This window comes from Strix aluco, chromosome 17 (assembly GCF_031877795.1).
Source record: "Strix aluco isolate bStrAlu1 chromosome 17, bStrAlu1.hap1, whole genome shotgun sequence".
Taxonomy (NCBI): Eukaryota; Metazoa; Chordata; class Aves; order Strigiformes; family Strigidae; genus Strix; species Strix aluco.
Genome location: NC_133947.1, coordinates 10,867,585 through 10,888,523, shown reverse-complemented (window position 1 = coordinate 10,888,523; position 20,939 = coordinate 10,867,585). Strand labels below are relative to the sequence as shown.

The following is a 20,939-nucleotide window of genomic DNA, read 5'->3' as shown; positions in this document are numbered from 1 at the left end:
TCAGGAATCTTTCCCTTTCCTGAACTTCCAGCATTGCTGCTGGGTGCAAATCAGCTGAGCCCCAGAATCCCTCCCCGCTGTAAAGACCCCTAGAGCAGCTCTTCTGTGTGAACAGTTTGTAAAGCAACTTGAACGCTTCTGGGATAAAAGATACTACAAAATGCTTTCCTACTGTAAATAAACCAGAATTATTTTCCTCCAAGTGTCTCAGGAGAACATGTGCATGTTGGTCCAGGATTGGATGGGGAACATCAAAGCAGTAAAGCAGAGATATTCTGGATGTTGTATTTCAATGCGTGAGTGGCATTTCCTGTTAATTAAAATTCACAAGCAGGCTGCTAATGTGAATGGCTTTTGTGATGGTTGTTGGATTTCTACATTCCTGGAGAAACAGCACATAGATGGGCAAAATTCCTTTAAAATAACAGAGTTGAAGTTATAGAAGGTTAGTATAACACTTGGAATGCCCTTTCCTGGGAATTTTCATATCTCTACTCACATCACAGACCCTTCAAGAATAATGGGGTTGACTTACCATTAAAAGCTGCTTTTGGCAAATTTTAGTACTAGGAGCAGCAAATGGAATCAGAAATTAGTCATGCAGGCCAGTTCACCCTTGAACCCCAGAAATACTAAATCTTAAAATCTTTGTTTAAAAAAAAAAAATTAAAAATCAAGCATGCCAGACCAGTCCTGCTCTCACAGATGCCTGGATATGAAAAAGCAGAACTAGGTAATGCTGTCGTGCACAAGCCTTAAACCAGATCCTATAGGGGAGCCCTGGGAAATGCAGAGGCTGCTGATAGAGCTGGCAGAAGCCAGGTCTTTGACTAAAGAAGAGGTTTAGGATCCAGGTGCTCCTCACACTTTTCCCAGGTCTGCCAAGACCCCATTGTGTGACCTTGGGTAAGTCACTGGTCCCCCCTCTGCCTCAGTTTCCCATGCCAGCACAGAGATAATAAACCTTCCCTGGCTGCATTTGTGAAATACCTTCTGATCTCTGGAGAGACAGTGCCACAGACGTTCCAGGACACTGGGATTGATTTTTGGAGACTTCTACACAAATTTTGTGGTCTCAGTTCTGCTTTCATGCCCAAGTAAAACCATCCTCCTGGATTCAACTAGGACACACCATGCCAGAGCCGAGACCATAAGTAAACCCTGTGACCCCGACATATGCAGCAGAGCTGGACGGGATGTTACCCTTTGAGCCTCAAAATTAGATGATCCAAAGGCCCTCGCTGCCTATACGCCAGGCTGCAGGGACAGAGGCAGCTCTGTTCCAGTGACCGCTCTGATCCCCTCCAGCAGCAGCTCCAGCCGTGGCAGGGCAGTGGGACACAGGGCTCCTTCCTGCGGTGCCCGGCCACGCAGGGTACAGCCCGTTCCCTGGCCCTGGGACAGCCACGCCAGGCTGTGCAGGGGACAGCCGTCTGGGAAAGGGAACTGCAGGGAGCGATTTTCCCTTCCCTGTTCAGTCCATCTTCGCTCAAGCATGACGAGGAGCATCCATGCAGAACAACGGTGCCCAAACCCAGGGTGCAGCCAGTGCGAAGCTGCCCCAGGGAAGTGGGACAGGGATACGGGGTATCCCCAGCAAAGCAGCTGCTGGGGCTGCACTTCTTTAGCACAGGAGCCCTGAGACACTGGGCCAGAAGCCTTCCCAGTCTCATTGCTCCTCTGTTTAACAGGGCTCCGTTTTGCTCACACCTCACTGCCCTCCTGGGGAACCACTGCCCAAATCAGCAGGTGAAGCTATGGGAGGGGGAGGCTCAGGCTTTGCTTTTCTCCTCCCAATCTACAGAGCAAACAGGACGATGTGACATGCTAACAAATGTGCTTTATTGTACATTTTCCACAATCATTAAGGATTTTGATGAACTGAAGAATTTTGTTGAACATTAAGGATTTTTTTGAACTTGATCAGAGTTCCACATTCAACTGGTTTTAGCAGTTTCGGTTCAACCCCCACAAGTCCCCACCTACCATGCAACCCTGGGATAATGTCCCGCAGCAGTCGCTGTGGCTGGTGAGCATCGCCCTGTCAGCTCTCCCACCCAGCCCCAGGGTTTATCAGCAGCACAGGAGCAGGGGGGAATGCGTGGGACCCCTAACTAGCCAGTCTGCCTTGCTAGCTCCACCAGTTTCCATCATCAGAGAAATCTGTCCCAGCACAGGGATCCAGTCACTCACCTTCTCTAAACCAAGAATCATATCCTTCACCTTTCAATCCATCTATTTCAATGACTGATCTTTTAAATTAAATATTTTAGATTCTTACAGAAAATAAAAAAAATCAGATAAAATGGTGATTAAAATCACAGTCAATTTGCAATGCTTTCATTGAAAGTACTCAAGCAATCTGATTTTAAAAGATGTTAAGAATCAAAGCCTATTTTTCAGAAATGTCTATAATATTACAATGCAACTTGTCCACTGACCTGTGACTCAGTGGGTCACTCATGAGTGAGTCAACCTCACAAACCTAAGGCTGGCCACATTAACCAACAGTGAAACACCACTGATGTCCAAAGTTACGTCAGAAATTAATTTGGTCCCAAACCCCCACCTGTGTACTCAGTGCAAAGAACCAGGCAGCAATTACTGTCCCAGGTTTTCAAAACACGGAACATGTTTGGAAACAAACTGTTGCTTTCCTGTTTCCAAAGCTTGGAGTAATGCACCAAGTCCTAGCAATACATGTCCTGAATCATCCCTTCACACACAAACCTGAAGAAATAGTCTTCATCCTCCACGGGAGAATTACTCACAAGATGGTAATGAGACCCCATCCTTCACATCCTGCTAGAAGCACCCAGTCACACCACCTTCCCTCTGGCCAGATTCTGATACACTCACTCACATCGGGTTGGATTTAAATAATCCAGTTGCCTCCACCCTGTTCCCAGGGCTACTCTCCAAAACAAGGCAGGGTATCAGAAGCTAGAGCAGCAAAGCTCACTAGCTTTCACGGGGGGAGAGGCATTTACCCAAAGGTGCTCGACACTTACAGGGTTGCCCAGTTAACAACCACCTACGACAGATGGACTCTGGGAGAGTCTGATTTGTACCTGTGGAAGGTGGGGAAAGATCTCCAGAGAAAATAACAAATGGATGTTGTGACACTGACCAGTATTTCTAAAAATAAAATTAAACTAGAGGGTCCCACACAGTGTGAGCAGCCATGTGGCTTTCCTCCTGTGCGTACTCTGACAATTCCAGTGCCCAAGTCCTAAGTGAGTGAGTCCTTCCCCAGGGGTGGCTTTGTTCATATTTTATTTAGTGCACTTAAAGTGACATTTTCTACAGCTGTCGAGAGCGAGGTGGCATTTTCTGCATGGATGTTGGCCCATGCAGGGAAGGTCCCCAGCTGAAAGATGCTCTTGGCCCATGTGTTCATAGCCAAGCTAAGAAGCAGAACTCCCATAAGATTCATGAGCAACCCAGTTCTTGCCTACAAAAGAAATACAAAGACAACTGTTGAGTTTAGACTGGACATCCACAGCATGTGAAGCTATTGGAATATAAACATTATAAAAATGGAAGGCTTAATTGCCGTTAATATTAGCAACATCTTAAGCAGGCTTTCTTAAGCCACAAAGGCCATTCTGCAGATGCTTACCAAGCTTTGATCCATCAAAAATATTAACATCTGTTTAGCTTCTGTTCCTGCTTCAGGAATGTGAGCAGGAACTGGGACTGAGCCTAATTTTACTCATAAGCTTTATTTCACTGAGCTGGGGAACTTTTCCTGCATCCAGAAACCTATGAAAGTTGAGCTGCTGACATTAGCAGAAACAGGAGCAGTGTCTGGGAGATGCTGAACACATTCAAGACCATCTTTGTCACCATTTGGAGCCAGTTTGGTGGCTCCAAATTTCAGAGGGACAGACTTCATACAGGCTCCTTCCATATCCCTGTGCCTTCAAACACTGTTGAGAACAGTATCAGACTTCTGTCTTTTCACTTTGCTACATACTGAACTAATAACAACACAAAAAATTCCTTTTTTAAATACTCCACTCAGGCTGATTATTTTCAGCATTTTCCATATCTAAAAGAACTCACCATATCCTTGACCATCAAGTGTCCAGAAGAAAATGCAATTGAGTTAGGAGGTGTTGAGACTGGCAGCATGAATGCGTAGGAGCATCCTATAGTTCCTGGTATCATTAAATAGAGGGGATTTACTTTCAGACGAATGGCCTTGAAAAACAGAAAGGAAGAGAAATTGCACCTTGGGGATTAGGAGTCATAAGCAGATATATCAAAGAATGCAAACAGCTAGTGCACCATGCAGAACCCTATCCCACACTCTGTGATAAACAATCACGTATCTCACCAACAACGTCTGAAGGATTATTATCCTTCAGTGCCCATGTTACACTACAGGCATTTGCTTTGTTGCTCCCAAGGATTCCAAAGTGCCTGAAGCCCAGGAGCAGGAGAACCACACAGTGCCTGTCCCAACACAGACACAACACAGACCTGCTCATCCAAGGGGCAGGGCGAGGAGGGGAGCAGAGGAGCAGCTGGTCTTGCCATGGGACTACCTTACCAGCTCTGCCAAGACAGGCAGAAAGATGATAATAGTGGCTGTGTTGCTGGCAAACTCTGTGAATAAGGCAATGACAATCGTGATGAGGATGACAGCCACAGGCGGTGGTACGCCCTCCAAGGGATGCAGACGGCCTCCTATCCAGACAGACAAACCAGACTCCTGTAGACGGGGAGAGCAAACAAGCTGGAGAGCAGTGTTCCTGTTCCTCTGCAGGTGAACAGATCCTCTCCTAGAACTACACATTACATACGACCTTCACCAACCCACACAAGTACCTACGTGCAGTGTCCTCAGGGTATTTAACAGCAAGCAGTTTGAAAGGAGTTGCAAGATCTCTTAACCTCCTTAGTTATCTGCTGTGCGTTGTCACTTGGAGTTGAGAAACATGTCCTTCAAGTGTTGTGACTCCAAAGATGCAAATTGCCCAGAGCCAAATGAGAACCCCAAGTGACACCCTAATAAAATCCAACTCTGTTGGGCAGGATGACTGCAACGTTGCATCTGCGGTGAGCCTCACCTCACAGCCCTTCGCCATGGCAAAGCCTCCTCCAAGCAGCAAGATGATGTTCCAGGGCACTGTCTCTTGGGCCTTCCTCCAAGTCAGCAAGGGCTGCGTCTCAGTGTTTGGTGCTAAACGAAGAGAAAACCCCCATGTCAAACACACACCCAAAGAGGAGCACATCAGTCATCATCTGACAGAATATCATGAGCTGAAGCTCACTAACCATGAGTTGCTGATACATATGCTGATACATATGGAGTGTCTTAAGCTGAACAATTAAAAGATAATTTTAGAAATTCTAGCACTTAAAGTTTTCTTTGAGGCTTTCTTGAGGGAACATTTAATATCAGGTTAATTTTCTCTCTGTAACAGACATAAACATTGTCTTCAACAGATGGGAGTCCATGGAAGGAAGACATTTTCTACCATTTGAATTATGAAGATGTTATTAATTTTCCACTTGCCATTCAACAGCTGGTGAGTTTTATAGCAAAGAGCTCATCTCCCCTAAAGGCCATCTCTTAATACATGATGAAGTGAGCTCTGTCATATGGAAGGATGCACTAATGGGACTGTGATTTTCTGTTGAACAAGGGCACACATACTTTATCTAGAGGAGGTTTGATTAAACATCTTCCTGCATATGGACAACACAACAAATGTGTATGACTCAGAGAAGCCCGTATTTTGTTCCCATAGACCCCAGGCAGTGCTGCACCATCCATGAAGGGTCTTCATCAGCTGCATCTCCACACTAAGACCAAGTGGCTTATGAATTAAAATTTTTCTCTCATTGCTACTCAAGAGGACAGACCCAAGACCTCAAAAGACTCCTGGTACCAAAACCTGCTGGAGATTTTGGGCTTTAGGAGTTTAAATTCTAATCATTCTAGGAACTGAGGAAGGGCCCCTATTTCTGAGCATGGCCAATTCACCCAGCTCTGTCCTGTCAGAGGTTCATGTTCTTCCCTGAGGGACCGGAGCTGTTTGGGACTCAGCAACCAAACCTCTGTTGTTTCACAATCAGGTCTGCTATGGTAAATCAACACCAATTTCAGCTTGCTTCAACCCACCCTGGCATCATCTCTGACAGCTACATGAGCAACTGAGTCATTCCTGCAATCAGAAGCAGAGCAGCAACTCCTAAACCTCTTCTGGCACTTCAGAAAAAAAGCCTCTGTAGGATCAAATCGCACCTTCAAGCCACGCTGCTCCAGATGGCCAGTGCAGCTGCTGTGGGCTGGTGCAGGTCCAAGGGATAGTCTTGGCTCTTGCTCCATGCCTGCCCTGCCAGAGCACAGGCAAGGGCAGAGTCCCTGCCCAGAGGGGTCTCCTACTCACCTTTCAAGTCAAACCACCACCTGAAGGAAGGTTTTTGTGAAGGGAAGAAGAACAGTATAATCACAATGGTGATTCCTGTAACTGCATCTGAGATAAACCTGTCCAAAAGCAGCAGAAACACGTGTAAGAAGCACAAGCTTGTAGAATTACAAAGTTTATGAGAACAGGGATTTACCAAAGAAGATTATAAGTTTCCATCAGGTTTGAACAACACTTGTTGTTCACAGTTCTTTTTAATTCCCCGTCGAGCCACATTTCTACAATGGGCTGTGAACCTCCTAGAAAAGCTGCCCTACAAATATAAAAACCAAGGTCTAATCCCCACCACACTGATGCTCTGGTTGTTCTGACTGCAGAGTCAGGGTCAGTCCATGAGGGGTTGTGAGGACAAGTTTCCTCAGCTCATTACAGGGAAGAAGAGAGGCAGAGCCCAGACCATCTTATTTACATGAGCTCTTTGCAAAAATGCTCAGACTCTAAAGTGAAAGGCAGGGTCCATCCAGTAAAGAGCATGTGTTTGACTGTAAGGAGCTATTAAGTGATGAGGAGAAAGTCCCTAACTACTTTGTTGTATTAAGGAATCATTTATTAAGCTAGGACTTAATTTTTTAAAAAAAAACAACTTCTGAAGGTCTTCTGTTAAGAAATAACAACACCCTCCCTGAGCTTTAGCATTCCTTAGCTGCTCTATCTGTTCGTCTTCCCAAGGTAAGGAAGTCACAGGGGAGACAAACTTGCCAAACCAACAGGATAGCACTCAGGGTCAGCTCCTGCCACGTCTCTTCAGTCTGCAGACCTCCAGTGAAATCAGTGGATTGCATAAAGAATTCAGTATTTCACTGTAAATGTACCTATAAACAGTGTTCGCAACATTAAAACCCTAGGGATGGCCTCAGATAGACACATGCCAACTTCCCACCGGGCTTCATGTACCTCCTCCAGGGGACAGAAACAATAAAATTGGCTCTGCTACTTGAAGCGCAGTTTATTCCAGGAAACCTGAGTAATAGTGTTAAGCAATACAATCAGAAACCCAGGAATCTCAAAGAGTTGGAAATGCTATTGAAAAATGTGACAGTGGAATGAAAATGAAATCTTACCCTGGTGCAAACAAGCTTGCCCAACCTGGAATGAATTTGGGATCCCTGGAAAAAAGCATGATCGCAAACATGCAGAAGAAGAAGAAAATTGCCTGTTCTGCAAACCTAAAATGAAAAGAAACGCAGTTAAAATGCTGAAGTGCTAAAGGGGTGGATCCAAGCTAGCACAAGTATTGAGCTCAGGCTGCAGCAGCTTGGGTGAGAAGCTAGGCTTCTCTAAAATATCTAAAAACAACTACAGTGAAAGATTGGGATAGATTGTAAATCTATTTGCAAATACTGATATTTGCCAGCAATTATCTCTTATTGGGAGACATTAAGGAGAGGTGTACACAACAGGTGTACGCAAGGTGACCCTCTGGCTGGGGCAGAGAAGAGCCAAGCAGCTTCTCATGGTCATGCCTCTTACCACTGCCCTCTGGGATGTCCCTAAGACACATCAGCTAGGGATGGTTTCACTCCAGTTCATGTGATGTAAAAAGATGGCTCAGATTCAAATCATATATGAGACAGCAGGAACAAACTTCTTCAAGGTCAAAACCTAAACAGTATCCCTTAGACACATGACAAACCACAATAATGTAAGTAAATGGCAATATTCACTAAAGCATCTAGTGGAGTCAAGAGTTAACCAAGACAACACCTCAAAACACTGTTTAAAACCTCTCCAAGCACAGGGAAGGGCATCTAAACCATTGGGAAGAGGCCGCTTGCACTGATTTTAAGTTATGGGGTTGCTAATCAAATTGGTAGAGCACAGCTTAATGGACTTTCTCACTCCTAGACCTCAAAGGGGGACTTTGATTCTTTCAGAGACATTTTGCAGGCTGCTCGATAATGTACTGAATGGAACAAATAAACCAATTTCTTTCACTTACAGCACAGGCACAGACAATTGTCTTTGAAGAACCACTCCATTTTCCACACAACAGCAATAATTACAATATCGATAGCATGACACAAACATCACTGAATCTTCACAGCATTGCCATGAGTATGAAAATATTATTTTACAGATGGAACAACACAAACCATTTAAGGTTAAGACCTACAGTTTCAAAAACCTTCTCTAGCCCTGGTTGCCCAGAACATCAGTGGCTGGTTGGACATACCTAGGGTTTGATTTCTAGAGATACTGAATGCCTCCAGCTTCACCCTTTTCTGGCATTTCTCCTAAGTCTAAAATTCATGTTTCTTTCTGCTGGTTCCTTTCTCCAAAATATGATCCCCATCACTGCAATTTGCACCAAGCTTTTACCAGAAGACAAGACCTTTGAGGAACTACAATAAGAAGCTAAAAGTCTCTTGTTCTTTCTTCACCCAACTAATACAGTTGAAGGAGATAGTCAGAAAAAATAATGTATTCCATGACATGGATCTGACTTCTTTCCATATACTGTCTTTGAGCAGCTATTAAGATTTGTTAAGGTATATCCACAATCCACATGATTCATATCTGTCATATGATTCACCAGCCTTCTCAGCAAATGCTTCCTGCTTTGCAGAACAAGTATGCGCAAACCTTCAAAATTCAGCCTGTGTTGGTTAGTACATAATGCACACAGGACTGTTTTTGTCCCTGGAGTAGAAAAATTACAAACAATAATTAAACAACCCAGCATGAATTCACTATATAATATGAACTTTGTTCTTGAGAAGATTTGCGTACAAGCTGCTATTTGCAATTATTCATGTTAGTAAAGGTGAAGAAACTGGAGCATTCAAAAAGCAAACTTCAGCAGGTTACGAACACGCTGAGTGCAAAGATATATTTCATTTTCTTCTAAAAAACTGCGTTTCCCCCAGTCCTCCACTCTTAAGACAGGACATTTGCAAACCCACTTGATTTCTTTTTCATTTCAGTCCCACCTTTATGACTTACTTTGTCGGACCCAGTTTCTGATAGTCCTCCTTTATCACTTCTCTGGCTCGGGCTTCTGCATCCACTCTTATATTTGACTTTTTTGTTCTCCAGCCCCTGCCAAGAACACAGTTACATTTTAACATGTCTCTAACATAACTGACATATAGTAAATGCTGCATATGCATGACTTGGTGTACTTCTCCAGTGCCTGCTCTGCAAGTTTCAGAGCTGTGCATCTCTGGCAGCTCTGTTTGCATTCTCTTCAGATTATGAAGACTAATGATGAAGGTCTCTGGTGCAGATAAAGGCAATAAGGCCCCATTTTATATATTCTTTCTCTATGCATTCATACAAAGGAGACCCTGCAGAGGTTAGGAAGTTTCCTCTCATTTATATTCTGAACTGCTTCCTCCAGCATGGGCTGTGATTGCCAAAAGTAAGTCCCAGCACTGCAGGATTTCCACATCTCTAGCAGTTACCTACTTGGGCAGAACAACTTGGAAGAGGGTGACATAGAAAATTAATCTGTCCCTTCATTTCTCAAGTCACTTGAAATTTCCTGGGTGATCCCAGGATGCTGCTGAGGATCAGCAAAAATGTGAGGCATTTCTAACTGGCCAGGAATGTTAATGTGCTCCTGGCTAAGCCTCTTAGCCCAGCCATGCTGACTGCACACACTGTTTGGTCCTTTGTAGTATGTGCATACAAATGACATATTCATATCTCACACTGCATCTCCCATCACATCCCATGATGCTGAACCTCACTTCTAAGCCTGCCTGTGGCCTTGATTAAACCTACAGACCCAACTTACTGCATCAGATGCATCCATCCTGCCCCATGGTGCCTGCGCTTCCTTAATTCATTCACTGTTTCAAAGGGGTATCGTAGCTGGGTCTTCTATATGGATGAACAGTTGATCTTTCAGAAGTTCCTGAACCTCAAATAGCTGTCCCTTCCATTTCTTATTATTTGGGGGGGGTGTTATTAACAGGAGCATCAGCTCAGCCAGCCCATACCTAAGCCTTTTAATGTCTTTTGGACCCAGCGAAGCTGACCTGCGATTGGAGCGATGTCCATCTGCCTGTACTGTGCTGCAGACACCAAGGACTTGCCCACATCGAAAGTCCAGCCACTACCCCCGAGCCGTTACAGTCAAAGCAGCCCACCAGACTCCTGCAGAACCTCGGCTGTACTTGTGCAGCTTTGCAATGTCTCTTCCGAGGCACCTCGCCTCTGGGGAATACTGGTATCTGCACTGGCCCAGCTATCCCAATAAAGCCGGGCTTTGTGCTGACAGAGATGAGCCAAACAAAACAAAAAGCATCACGTTCTCTGAGCACAAGAGCAGTTTTGCATTTCACCAGGGGCTTTGGCCAGCACAGCTACCTCTTCCCTCACCTGATTGTCCGGGGCCATGCTGGCAGGATGCCGGGGCTGTGCCCCAACTCTCACCGAAGGGCCGGGGAATTCAGGCCCCACAGCACACAAGCCCCAGGCACGCGATGCAGAGCAGCACAGGCCTGGGTGGCTGCAACCCAGCAGAGCATCCCACAGCAGCACGCAGAGTCTCCCATGAAGCCCCATGAGCAATTTAAGGACCGGCGTTTGGCATTTTCTGGACTGAAACTTTCCCATTGATTTTTTCCTGTCTTTGAGACAATGTAAATATTTGGACACCTGTTCTCTTTTTTTCCCCTTCTTCTATTTGCATTTTTCTCAAAATAACAATTAAAGACTTTTCTAAATATTAGAAATTCTGTATGGTCCCTGGAGGAAGCAGGACTGTGAGTTTGTTACTATCACATATGAGAGTGTGCAGGGGAAAAAAGGGCTCCAAATGAACCAGCATGGCAATGCCGCAACCATTTTAAGTAGTGGACACTAGAGGTTGCGTGTATCCAGCAAAGATTTACTGGAAAAACATGTTATCCTCAGTTACAGATTAACACATTGTTGTAAAATTAAGCCCTGTTGTGAAGTAATCTGTTCCAAACCAAAGTTTCTGCCCCAGGAACAAAACCTGGCTCTTTTATGTCCTAGGAGATTTTTGCTACTAATTCCAAAGTTTGATTCTGCTTTCCCTTCTGTCAATGAAAATCTGCCACTGGCCTTTACAGGTCCAGGTCAGGCAGTAAAACAATCTTTAAAAATTGTATGTTTAACTGAATGAATATATAATACATACTCTGTACACATGAATTCAGTTAGATAAAATATATGTAACTATGAGATATCTTTAAAACCTTCCTGTTGCATATCAGCTTCTTAAAAATAGATGACTTGTTATAGCATGAGCATCCTGAAGTTAGTTATGAACCCCCCCCACTGTCCAGATGATCCTGGGTGTTATCAGTAGATTTAGTACGAGAATCGTGATGAACACGTATTTCACAACTCTGGTATACCCAGACTACGTATATGTATAGTGAGCATAAACGTACCTCAGGTTAATTCCTCCATACAGGATGGAGATCCATAGCCATCCCAGGAGAAGAAAAATCAGCATTAAAGGAAATGCAAACATAAACCAAGAACCAAAGTTCACCACATCACATTCTGGAAAATAACTAAGCAAACGGGAAAAATCAAGTTAATGCAAGAAGGGAAACAACCCTTCAATTTAAGGGTAAACAAACATCTGAAATCAGCAGCAAAACATCCTACAAACTTGTCAGTGTGCATTTAAAAACTATTTCTCTGTGTGCATTAGCAGTTATCTGGGCACCAAGAGATTTGGGGAGCGTTGTGTTGGGACAACCCTTCCAGGCCACCCTGCCACCCACAGCTCACCCAGCCCAGCTGTGCAAGCCTGCAAGGGAAGATCTGAAAATCTCTCTCCAGATGGGCTGATGCTCACATACTGATGCTCCGGAGCACCGAGGATTAAACCCTGCTACAATAACTGCTGAAGAGCCTGAACATGAACCTCATAGGGATGCTGTACATGCCTAGGAGAGACTGAACATTCTACTTGTAGAGGCCAGCAAAGAAACACCTGTGGGCACTTAGGATGGTACATATCTCTGTTCCTATGCACACAGCAGGCATCTTCTATGACTAAGAAAACAGGCCAGAAGTAGTGGGTTCCTTGTTTTCCTTTCTACCATACGGTAGTAGATATAACTGTTCACAAAACTCTACGCGGCCTGTTTCATCAAAACAGTTACCACATTAATTGTAAGCATGTAGTCAAGCCCCATTAAATTCAATGGGATTAAGAGCATCAGTAAGGTGAAGCACACATGCACTGGTCTGGCTGACAGCCTGGCAGGCTATGCTGGAAACCTGCTTATTACAGCTAAGGCTGATGCAAGCACTCTCTGCTTGCAACTGCTCACAAAGTTTCCCAAAGTGTTCTGGAAGGGCATATTTTTCAAACTAGTTCTCAGCACAGAAGGAAATTTCCTATAGGGATGGAGAACACGTCTCTTTCCAGGATTTACAGAGTTCTATGGGATGGCCTCCCATACCTCTTCAGCTGCCCCAGAAGGATGAGGTTTGGTGCAGTTCCTGTCAGTGTTGCTGTACCTCCGATGCTGGCTGCGTATGGGATTGAGATGAGGAAACCTTTCCATATATTTGTTTTGTATTCCTCCTCCTTCTTTAAGTCTGAGAGCACATCGCTGGCAACCTCCTTCTCCTCCGTCAGATCTTTGCTTTAAAATAGTCCAAAAGAGAATCCGGTGAAAGCCCTGGTTTAAATACAGTGCAACCACTTCAGAGCCTTGACAGAAGGAAAATTCCCAGTTTTTAGAAATCCAAGCTAACGCTGTCCTCAAGGACACCTAAGCAGCTCAGAGCAGCAGAGGAGTCTGCTCGGTGAACTGCCACACGGGACCAGCAGCCTTACAGAGGGCAGAGCACCCTCGGCACCCATCTGTAGGAGCTGAGGGTGCACGTGCCTTGCCCAGCCACTCAGCAACTTGTAATACTCAGCATAAAGTCCACAGGACTGCTAAATGGAAAAAAAAAAAAAAAAAATTGATAGCACTGAGAGGAAAGAAACATCTGTTCCTCATAAGATGCCTCCTTCCCATCATGGTTATCAAAGTAGGACCATCACCAGTAAACCCTGGTGGGTTTTACATCACTGGCTTCACATGTTTGATGTTCCTGAGAAAACCAAGGCACAATTCCCCAGGAGGAGACACCTCTGGTTAACATTTCAGAGTGGCTGGAAAATCTCTGCAATTATTTGGACATGCAGAGGGACACTGGACACACAGAGGAGGGTTTCTATCATCAGGCTGCTAGTGATTGGGATGGTTGGTATAATCAAAACATTTCAATGATTGAATTTCAAATTCCTAAAACTTGGTCTAGCTCAGGGGATAATTCTCTCTCTCTCTTAACTCTCTAATACAAACTTTATAGTTAACTTACTCCTCAGTACTTGCCAGAAACTGCATCTCAGTTGGTACAGTGTAAAGTTTATTCTGCTGTAAAGATGCTGAAAAAGAAAGATTAGGACTTTAAAACAGTTCAAAGCATCTAGAAAATTCTCCTTGAACCAAACAGAGGAATTGAGGAAACAACTGCCATTTACAGAGAAGGGCCTGTGCAAAGGAAGGGTGAGCTCATGCCACAGGGAGGAGGTTAGGAGTGCACAGTGGGAATGAACGAGCCTGTCTCCTCCTGCCACCACTCCGGTCCCACCGCAGCACCCAGTTTCTCCTCCAACACCCAGAAGTGCTTGGTCCTTTTGCTACTGCAACTGGTTGGACTCTGGGATCCTCTGCCATGACCAGGAGCTTCAGGTTGTACCTTATCAAGTCATGGGTTTGGGGTGGGGTTGTTTTGGGGGGTAACCATAGCTCATGCTTGTGAAGAAAAACTGTTGGGCCTGATATATCTGTAAGGAACGTTCCCAAGGGACAGCAGGAGCACTCCCTGCTGCAGAGCTCTGTTCCCAAGGGATAAGAATTTTACCCCCTGCAGACACCTAGTGTAAAGTCACTGTAAAGCTGTAATTAATTCACTCTTTAAAGATAAGAGTGGGGCACACTTGTGGATTAGGCTTCATACCAGGTCCTCTGAAATCCACTCCAACAGCAAGGACCATTCCCAAGCCCATCATCCCCTCCATAAATGACAGACCCTGCAGGCTGAGAGACTGGTCCTCAATGCAAGTTTAGGGCCACCCCAGGGGGGACTCTGTTGCATACCCGATTCCCAGGGACCCTCCTGCATATTTCACACAGGCTCTGCCTCATTGCCCTGCTTATCACCACACAGGGAACATGAGCAGGACAGGAGCTCTTGGGGAAAGGGTCTATATTGACCAGAATGACCAGTGTTGTCTTTGGCAGTAAACTGCGAGGTGCACACCACTCTACCACACACATACAAATAGAGGAAATCAAAAGACAGAAATGCAATACAATCATTCTTTTTTACCAGATCTCACACTAAGGCTTGAGGCATTTGTATCTCTGGCTCCTGGCTTGACCTCCTGAGGTCGGGAGTAGAGGTGTGCCATTAAACCCCATTTTCCATAGCCCTCCTCAGGATTGGAGCACTTGTGAGTTTTATTCACCTTCAGCCCAGGTGGCCCTTCCCCATCACCATTGGCTCTGCTGCCTTTCCTAGGGTTCTTTGTACGTTTTGGGTTCCAGAGGCCTGTGTTCCTGCACCTCCCTGGGGTCTGCAGACCACTGTGTGCAGAGCCCATTTCCTGTCAGTGCCACCCCATCAGTCCCCAGATTTCCTTGCACCCCTCCTCAGCCCAAACCATGATCCTCTTCTGCCCGTATATGCACTGGAGACTGAAAGCAGTGCAGGGAGAGGGGCCAGTGGTCAAAGTCTCTGGACTCACTCACGTGTGTGCTGAAGACATGGAGCTCATTCCAGGTCAGTGAACCAAGGAGTTTTGCAAAGTCATGTTTTACACATTGCTAATTTACCGAATTGGAGTTAATTGGCTTTGACACACACATGCTGAGCTTTCATCCCAATGATGACATGATGGAGGGATGTAATTAGAAGGACGAACATTAACCCACACATTTAGCCCAAGGCCTCTTATCAGTGCCGTCCCACTCAAGCCTAGTGCTGGCTCTGCAAAGAGACATATTTCATTCCACCTCTTAACATTTTTCAAATTTTTTCTTTTCTAAGCCCAGACTCCCATCCCATCTTGCCAGGACCATCTGTGAGTTATCTCTCAAGGAACGTTTGCAAAAGGCAACCACGCAAAGGAAAGCCAGAGCTGCTGCAGAGCAAACTTTTCCTATGAAACTTGTAAAAAGGAGTTGGAAATTGTTGCAGGTCCATAAGTCAGAAGGGGCCAAAGACCCCTGAGGTAGGACCTGGCTGCACACACCTCTCATGGAGCAGTATGAGAAGGATTCAGTGGCCATTTCACCCAAATACCTCATATACCTTAGAGGCAGAAAGGCTTGTCCTAGATAAGTTTGGCTTTAATGACAGTTTTATCGCTTCTAAAAAGTTGAAAAGGCTGAAAAGGAATATTTCCACCCACTGAGGGGTGCAGGCAGCAGCTCTGGGGCTGCACCCTGCCAGCACGGGCTGGGGTTAGGCAGCCAAACCAGGCAGCAGTGCCCAAAAATGCACATTTCCCACATGCCCCTTTAGAGACATCATTTCCAGGTCTGCAACCCAGCAAAACACCTCAAGCACTGACTGCAGTTTATCTTGAATTTGCAGAAGATATCTTCTATGCAGGAAAAAAAGGATGGAAATATTTTCTCATGATTTTTACTGGAGATATTGAGGCTGCTCAGAGAAATTAAATATTGCCAATGATGGGTTAGTGGGCAGAGAGCAGGTCAGGCTCCCTAGCACAGTGGTTTCCAGCTTGTCACACACCTATCACATGGTTTGGGTTTAAGGCTGGCGATGTCAGACGGAGTTCCAGGGAATCAGTAACCCACCTCCAAAAGGAAAGTTCTGGAAGTCAAAAAAAGCCTGCTTTGATCAACCAGAATCAGATGAGACTTCAGCCACCAATGCTCATCTAACTGCATCAGTAGCCAATAGCATCAAAATGAACAAAACACTACACCAAATTTTAGCTATCAATGACACAAGCATGCAAATATTTACTGATCTAGAACATGCTGCCCACATGGCTGAGCATGGACATAAGTGATTGCAACCCTGAGGTTCTCTCATCAGCAAAAATGTGTGACCAACTGATCAGAGACATCACTTTAATTCTAGCACTGTGGGTGTAAGCCAAAGCTTCACAAAACTCGGTTCATTCACTTGTTGAGATTTCTTCAGAAAATCAAATGCTTTTACATGGTATATATTCTTTAACATATTTTTAATTTTCTTTTAGCCACCCAAGTATTTTTTAGCCTCCTGGACACTACTAGTGTTATTAAAGCACATCCAAGCAGATTTGCAAACTGACCTTATCATATGCCATTGTACAAGTTTGCTTCCACATACAGTCCCCTTTGCAAATAAATCTGCCTGTAATTTCTGGCACACAGATTATACTTCAGTTAGACTATAAAAATGAGTATACATTTTTCTGAAAAACTAACTGCAACAACTCTATCGGAGATGTGCAACCAGCCCTGACTGCAGATGACACTCAACCAACAGGAACCCGCTGCAGAAAGCTGCCCTGCACGTCTCTGCTCCTAGCTGTAACATCAGATTCATCCCTTTTGACTGACTTCAGGTTTAGGGCTTCCTTCAAGGAACTCAGTTTTTCTCATCCATTCAGAAAGATTACAGAAAAGGATGAGTCTACTTTGGGACACTAAAGTTCAAATAAAAAGTCTACCAGAAAACCTGCATTTTGATGTTGTACATTTTACAGATGCTTCTCCTTTGCTTGTATTTATTACTTTTAGATGTCTCTACCTCAAAAGAAAAATACATCATCACGCCATCACATGATATTTGCAAAGCATCACTTTATTCATTCTTCTACTTGCACGCCTCTACCTTTGCCTTTTCTGGCTTCTCTCTCCACTGTAAGCGTTGTGAGCCAAGGATGTTAATTTTGTGCTTGCCAATGCTAGGACAATGGGGTCTTGATTTTATGTGTTCCCAAACTCTACTGTATTTACAGTCACAACTACATAGTCAAATAATTTCAAAGGATGGGGTCAAGAAGGTTAAAGGTAGAATGACAAAACACAATGCTTCTACAGAAGAAGAAATTATAGCAAGAAGGTCAGTGGGGTTGATTTTAATAGATGTGAATGGTCAAAAATTCATAAAGCAAATGTGATAAAGCAACCTGGAGTGCAAATATCTCACAACTGCTAGACATTAATGATGAATGATTAATTATATCTTTATTAGAGTATGCACATGTTTGAGTCTTCTTCTGGGGACTCATTTTTCTGCATTAGGACTCACTGGAAACCAAAAAGCCATTACTCTTAAATCATAGGGGCAGAAGAATTACTAATTAGTGCAAGAAAGAGAAGCCGTGACTACTGCTCCAACTATCAGTAATAGCTGCAAAGGGGACTTCATGACTTCATTTCTGTTTTGCTGTTTCTCATCACTGCCTGCCAGAACCCCAAACCTGTGGTAAATGACTTGTGAAGAGAGGGCTGGAGGAAGACCATATCTGACTGCATACCCCTGACCCAGCCTGTCCGTGACCCGCTCGGGAACAACACCAAGCAGTACCATCAAGCTGGGAAATCACAAAGCACTTTATAAATAGGTGTTTAACCTGCCAGCCCTCCCTTTCACCCTCCCTTTCTCATCCAGCTCAGGCTCCAGTTTCATGGGAGAAGAGCAAAACCCAGAGGAGAATCCACCTGTCTGCGAGCACATGGCAGCCCTGTGTGCTGCCATGGAGGGGTCATTGCCCTCGCCCTGGTCTCACTGCCCGGCCGGTCCCTTGCCTGTCCCTGCAGCAACGCACCATTACGTACACTCTACAGCCCTCCCTGGCTCAGCCTAGCCCCACAGCAAGGCATCCCTATGAATCCCATCACCACCCTGCCCACAGAGCTGGACTGTCACTTGTGCCAGCAGCAGGTTTATGGAGCAGGTTGGCTGGACATCACCATTTCTTGGTTTTTCCAGACAACACATAAGCATTGCCTGCTGCATGACATGAGGAAGGGGCAGGATAAAAGGGAGTTTTATGCCAATACTCTTCCATCGTGGCAATAAAGTCTGTATTAAAATGGGACCAGCACTAAGATCAGGTTGCAGCTAAGAAACCTGGTACTTGTGCCAGTGAAGTCAATAAAATGGGGCATATTTGACAGCAGCAGGGCAGACCTCAGCTGGCTTATACTACTGCCCTGTCTCAATTACCTTGGTTTTCTTCATTTTCCCTGTTCATATCCTTAGATGTGTCTTTCTCCCCAAACAGGCTTTTTAAAATTGCATTTGCAATTGGAAGCATCATAGCAGTGGAGGCAGTATTACTTAACCACATGGACAGGAAAGACGTTGTCAACATCATCCCTAAAATTAGTCTGCAAGAGAGAAAAAAGGAAAAGCTGAATTTCTTCAGTTTGGCAAGTTCTCTGACATATCATAGCTATAAGAAGAAAAGCTCATGTGCAGGGATAACAAAACTAATAGGAAGAAGGACTTCTGTGACTATCCTGTAACTCGATGGAGCACAATTATGGGGCTGAACCAAATGATTCTCCTCGTGCTCCACTGGCCTCTGCACAAAGGCAAACAGCTGAATAAACTCAACAAGCTGGGAAAAGGGGGTGTGGACAGTCTCCTGGTATGGGAGACACTCGCATCACGGCCCACCACAGCAGAGCCACTTCCCGAGCTCCTGCAGCTCACGTCCCCCATGGAGATCCCCCTGCTCCCCTAGTCACCTGGCTGGCTGGACTCCCACCAACATGAGGACTCTGAGCGCGATCCTGCGGTGTAAATTCCACTCCTCAATGGCCGAGGCCATGATTAAACCACTGAGGAAGAGGAAGTTGGTGTCTAAAAAATACTGCGGGCAAACTTTGTTAGATGGAAGGATCCCCAGGAAGGGAAAGAGGACAATGGGCAGCAGAGCTGTCACGGCCAAGGGCAGCGCCTCCGTGCACCAGTACAGGGCCATTAGCAGGATCACATAGAGACATCTTCCTTCCTGCAAAAGGAGGAGAGAGGAAAAGTAAGACATGTGGCATTACAGAGACATCTTTTCACTTGGAGACACTTGGACAAGCAAAATGCACCAATTACTCCTTCAGGGATACAGTATTTCTTCAAAGCATTTCCATCAAATGCAACATCTTCCCCCCTACATTGTGGATGGGTTCAGGACTGACACTGATCCTCTGAGAACACAGCAAAATCCAAATCTTCCTCCATTGTCTGAGCTTCCTAGGAGGAAGCTCTGGAGCGTAGGAACTGCCCCTTCATGTTGAATTAGGGTGCTAAACCTCAGCAAGCACTGCTGCTAACATCCTTAGGTGTCCCAATATCTGACCCTGTTACACTTAATATGTTTGTGCTTTCTCTTCAACTTCCACTGACCGTGCTTTGCATGTCTATGGAAGCTTTGAGATGGATGCATTGAGGCCCCACATTTGCAACAGGAGCCACAGAGAAAGGTTTCTTTTCTTGGATCAGAGTCTCCTGAGAGATCTGTGAGAAACCATTCCACGGCAACCCACCCCAGTCCCTACGGAAATCAGTAAATCAAGTGCCCTGGTGTCACACCACTTCCTACGGGCAGGGAGCTCGCCCATGACCAGCATCACTCCAGCCTCCGCCAAGGCTGGCAGAAACCCAGTGCCCCTGTGCCATGGTGTGAATTCATTCATCCACCCAGGAGGCACAAACTAGACCAAAGCCATTTGTCATGACAGCCACAGCCGAAATAACAAGCGACAGAAAGAAGTCAGGAGGACGGTTCCAAGCCCAGGAGGGGAGAGCCCTGGGGGGGCAGGGGGGAGCCCAGCGCGGAGCTGTGCTCGGTCACGGCAGGGCTGAAGGGAGATATTGTCAGGAACCACAGGGCAGAGTGCCCACAGCACTATAAATAACAGCCGAGAGTCATTTGGAAGCCACATAGCTATTTATTTTACCACTCTTTTCCAGCTTGTTGAACAGGTTGAATTGTTGCTCAAAGGCACCTCTGTCCCTCCTCTTGGACCTTCCTCCCCAGCACCCGGGGATGGGCTTCCTGGGGCTTTTGGGAGGGAGACGATGGCTCTGCTCCCTGGCGTGGCCAGGTCGGGACCAGTGCAGGCTGGGAACTGTGTGGAGCTGCGTTTTGGGGTTAATGTGGCCTCAGCTGCAGCATTTGAGTGTTCAGCAAGACAGCAGTGCAGGTACAGCAGAGCCACAACTTGCCTGGCCACCTGCAAAAAATTCACTCCAGGCCTTAGCTGAACATGGTCATCCCAAGCTGCTAGAGCAGACACCAGCCCAGTAACACACCCACAAACTGAAGATAAAAAATAACCACAGTTATTGAGAAAGCCAAAGAGCAGAATCTATCCTGACATCCAGCTGGGTGCACAAATCCAAGTGAACTGAAACCAACATGGATTTATTGTCCAATACATCTGTAGTGAATGTTTGGAAAGTGGCAAGAATGATAGAATTTCTGATTTGCTTTTAGCCCTCAAGCTTTGCATTTCACAAGCAGTT

General features: G+C 45.4%; 1 protein-coding gene across 3 annotated transcripts in view; it reads right to left on the bottom strand.

The window, feature by feature from the left end:
* Positions 1-1,825: 1,825 nt before the first annotated feature.
* The window catches only part of SLC13A3 (solute carrier family 13 member 3), a 35,107-nt gene continuing 15,993 nt past the window's right edge, over positions 1,826-20,939 (bottom strand). For all 3 annotated transcript variants that reach the window (XM_074843138.1, XM_074843137.1, XM_074843136.1), the window contains 12 exons: positions 19,163-19,428; positions 18,636-18,799; positions 13,755-13,821; positions 12,842-13,027; positions 11,813-11,938; positions 9,387-9,482; positions 7,505-7,609; positions 6,405-6,502; positions 5,079-5,191; positions 4,559-4,720; positions 4,069-4,206; positions 1,826-3,454 (listed from right to left, as the gene is read on the bottom strand). In XM_074843138.1, coding sequence (XP_074699239.1) covers positions 3,269-3,454; positions 4,069-4,206; positions 4,559-4,720; positions 5,079-5,191; positions 6,405-6,502; positions 7,505-7,609; positions 9,387-9,482; positions 11,813-11,938; positions 12,842-13,027; positions 13,755-13,821; positions 18,636-18,799; positions 19,163-19,398 — 1,677 coding nt within the window. In that variant the 5' untranslated portion in view covers positions 19,399-19,428 and the 3' untranslated portion in view covers positions 1,826-3,268. The remainder of the gene's footprint in view (positions 3,455-4,068; positions 4,207-4,558; positions 4,721-5,078; positions 5,192-6,404; positions 6,503-7,504; positions 7,610-9,386; positions 9,483-11,812; positions 11,939-12,841; positions 13,028-13,754; positions 13,822-18,635; positions 18,800-19,162; positions 19,429-20,939) is intronic.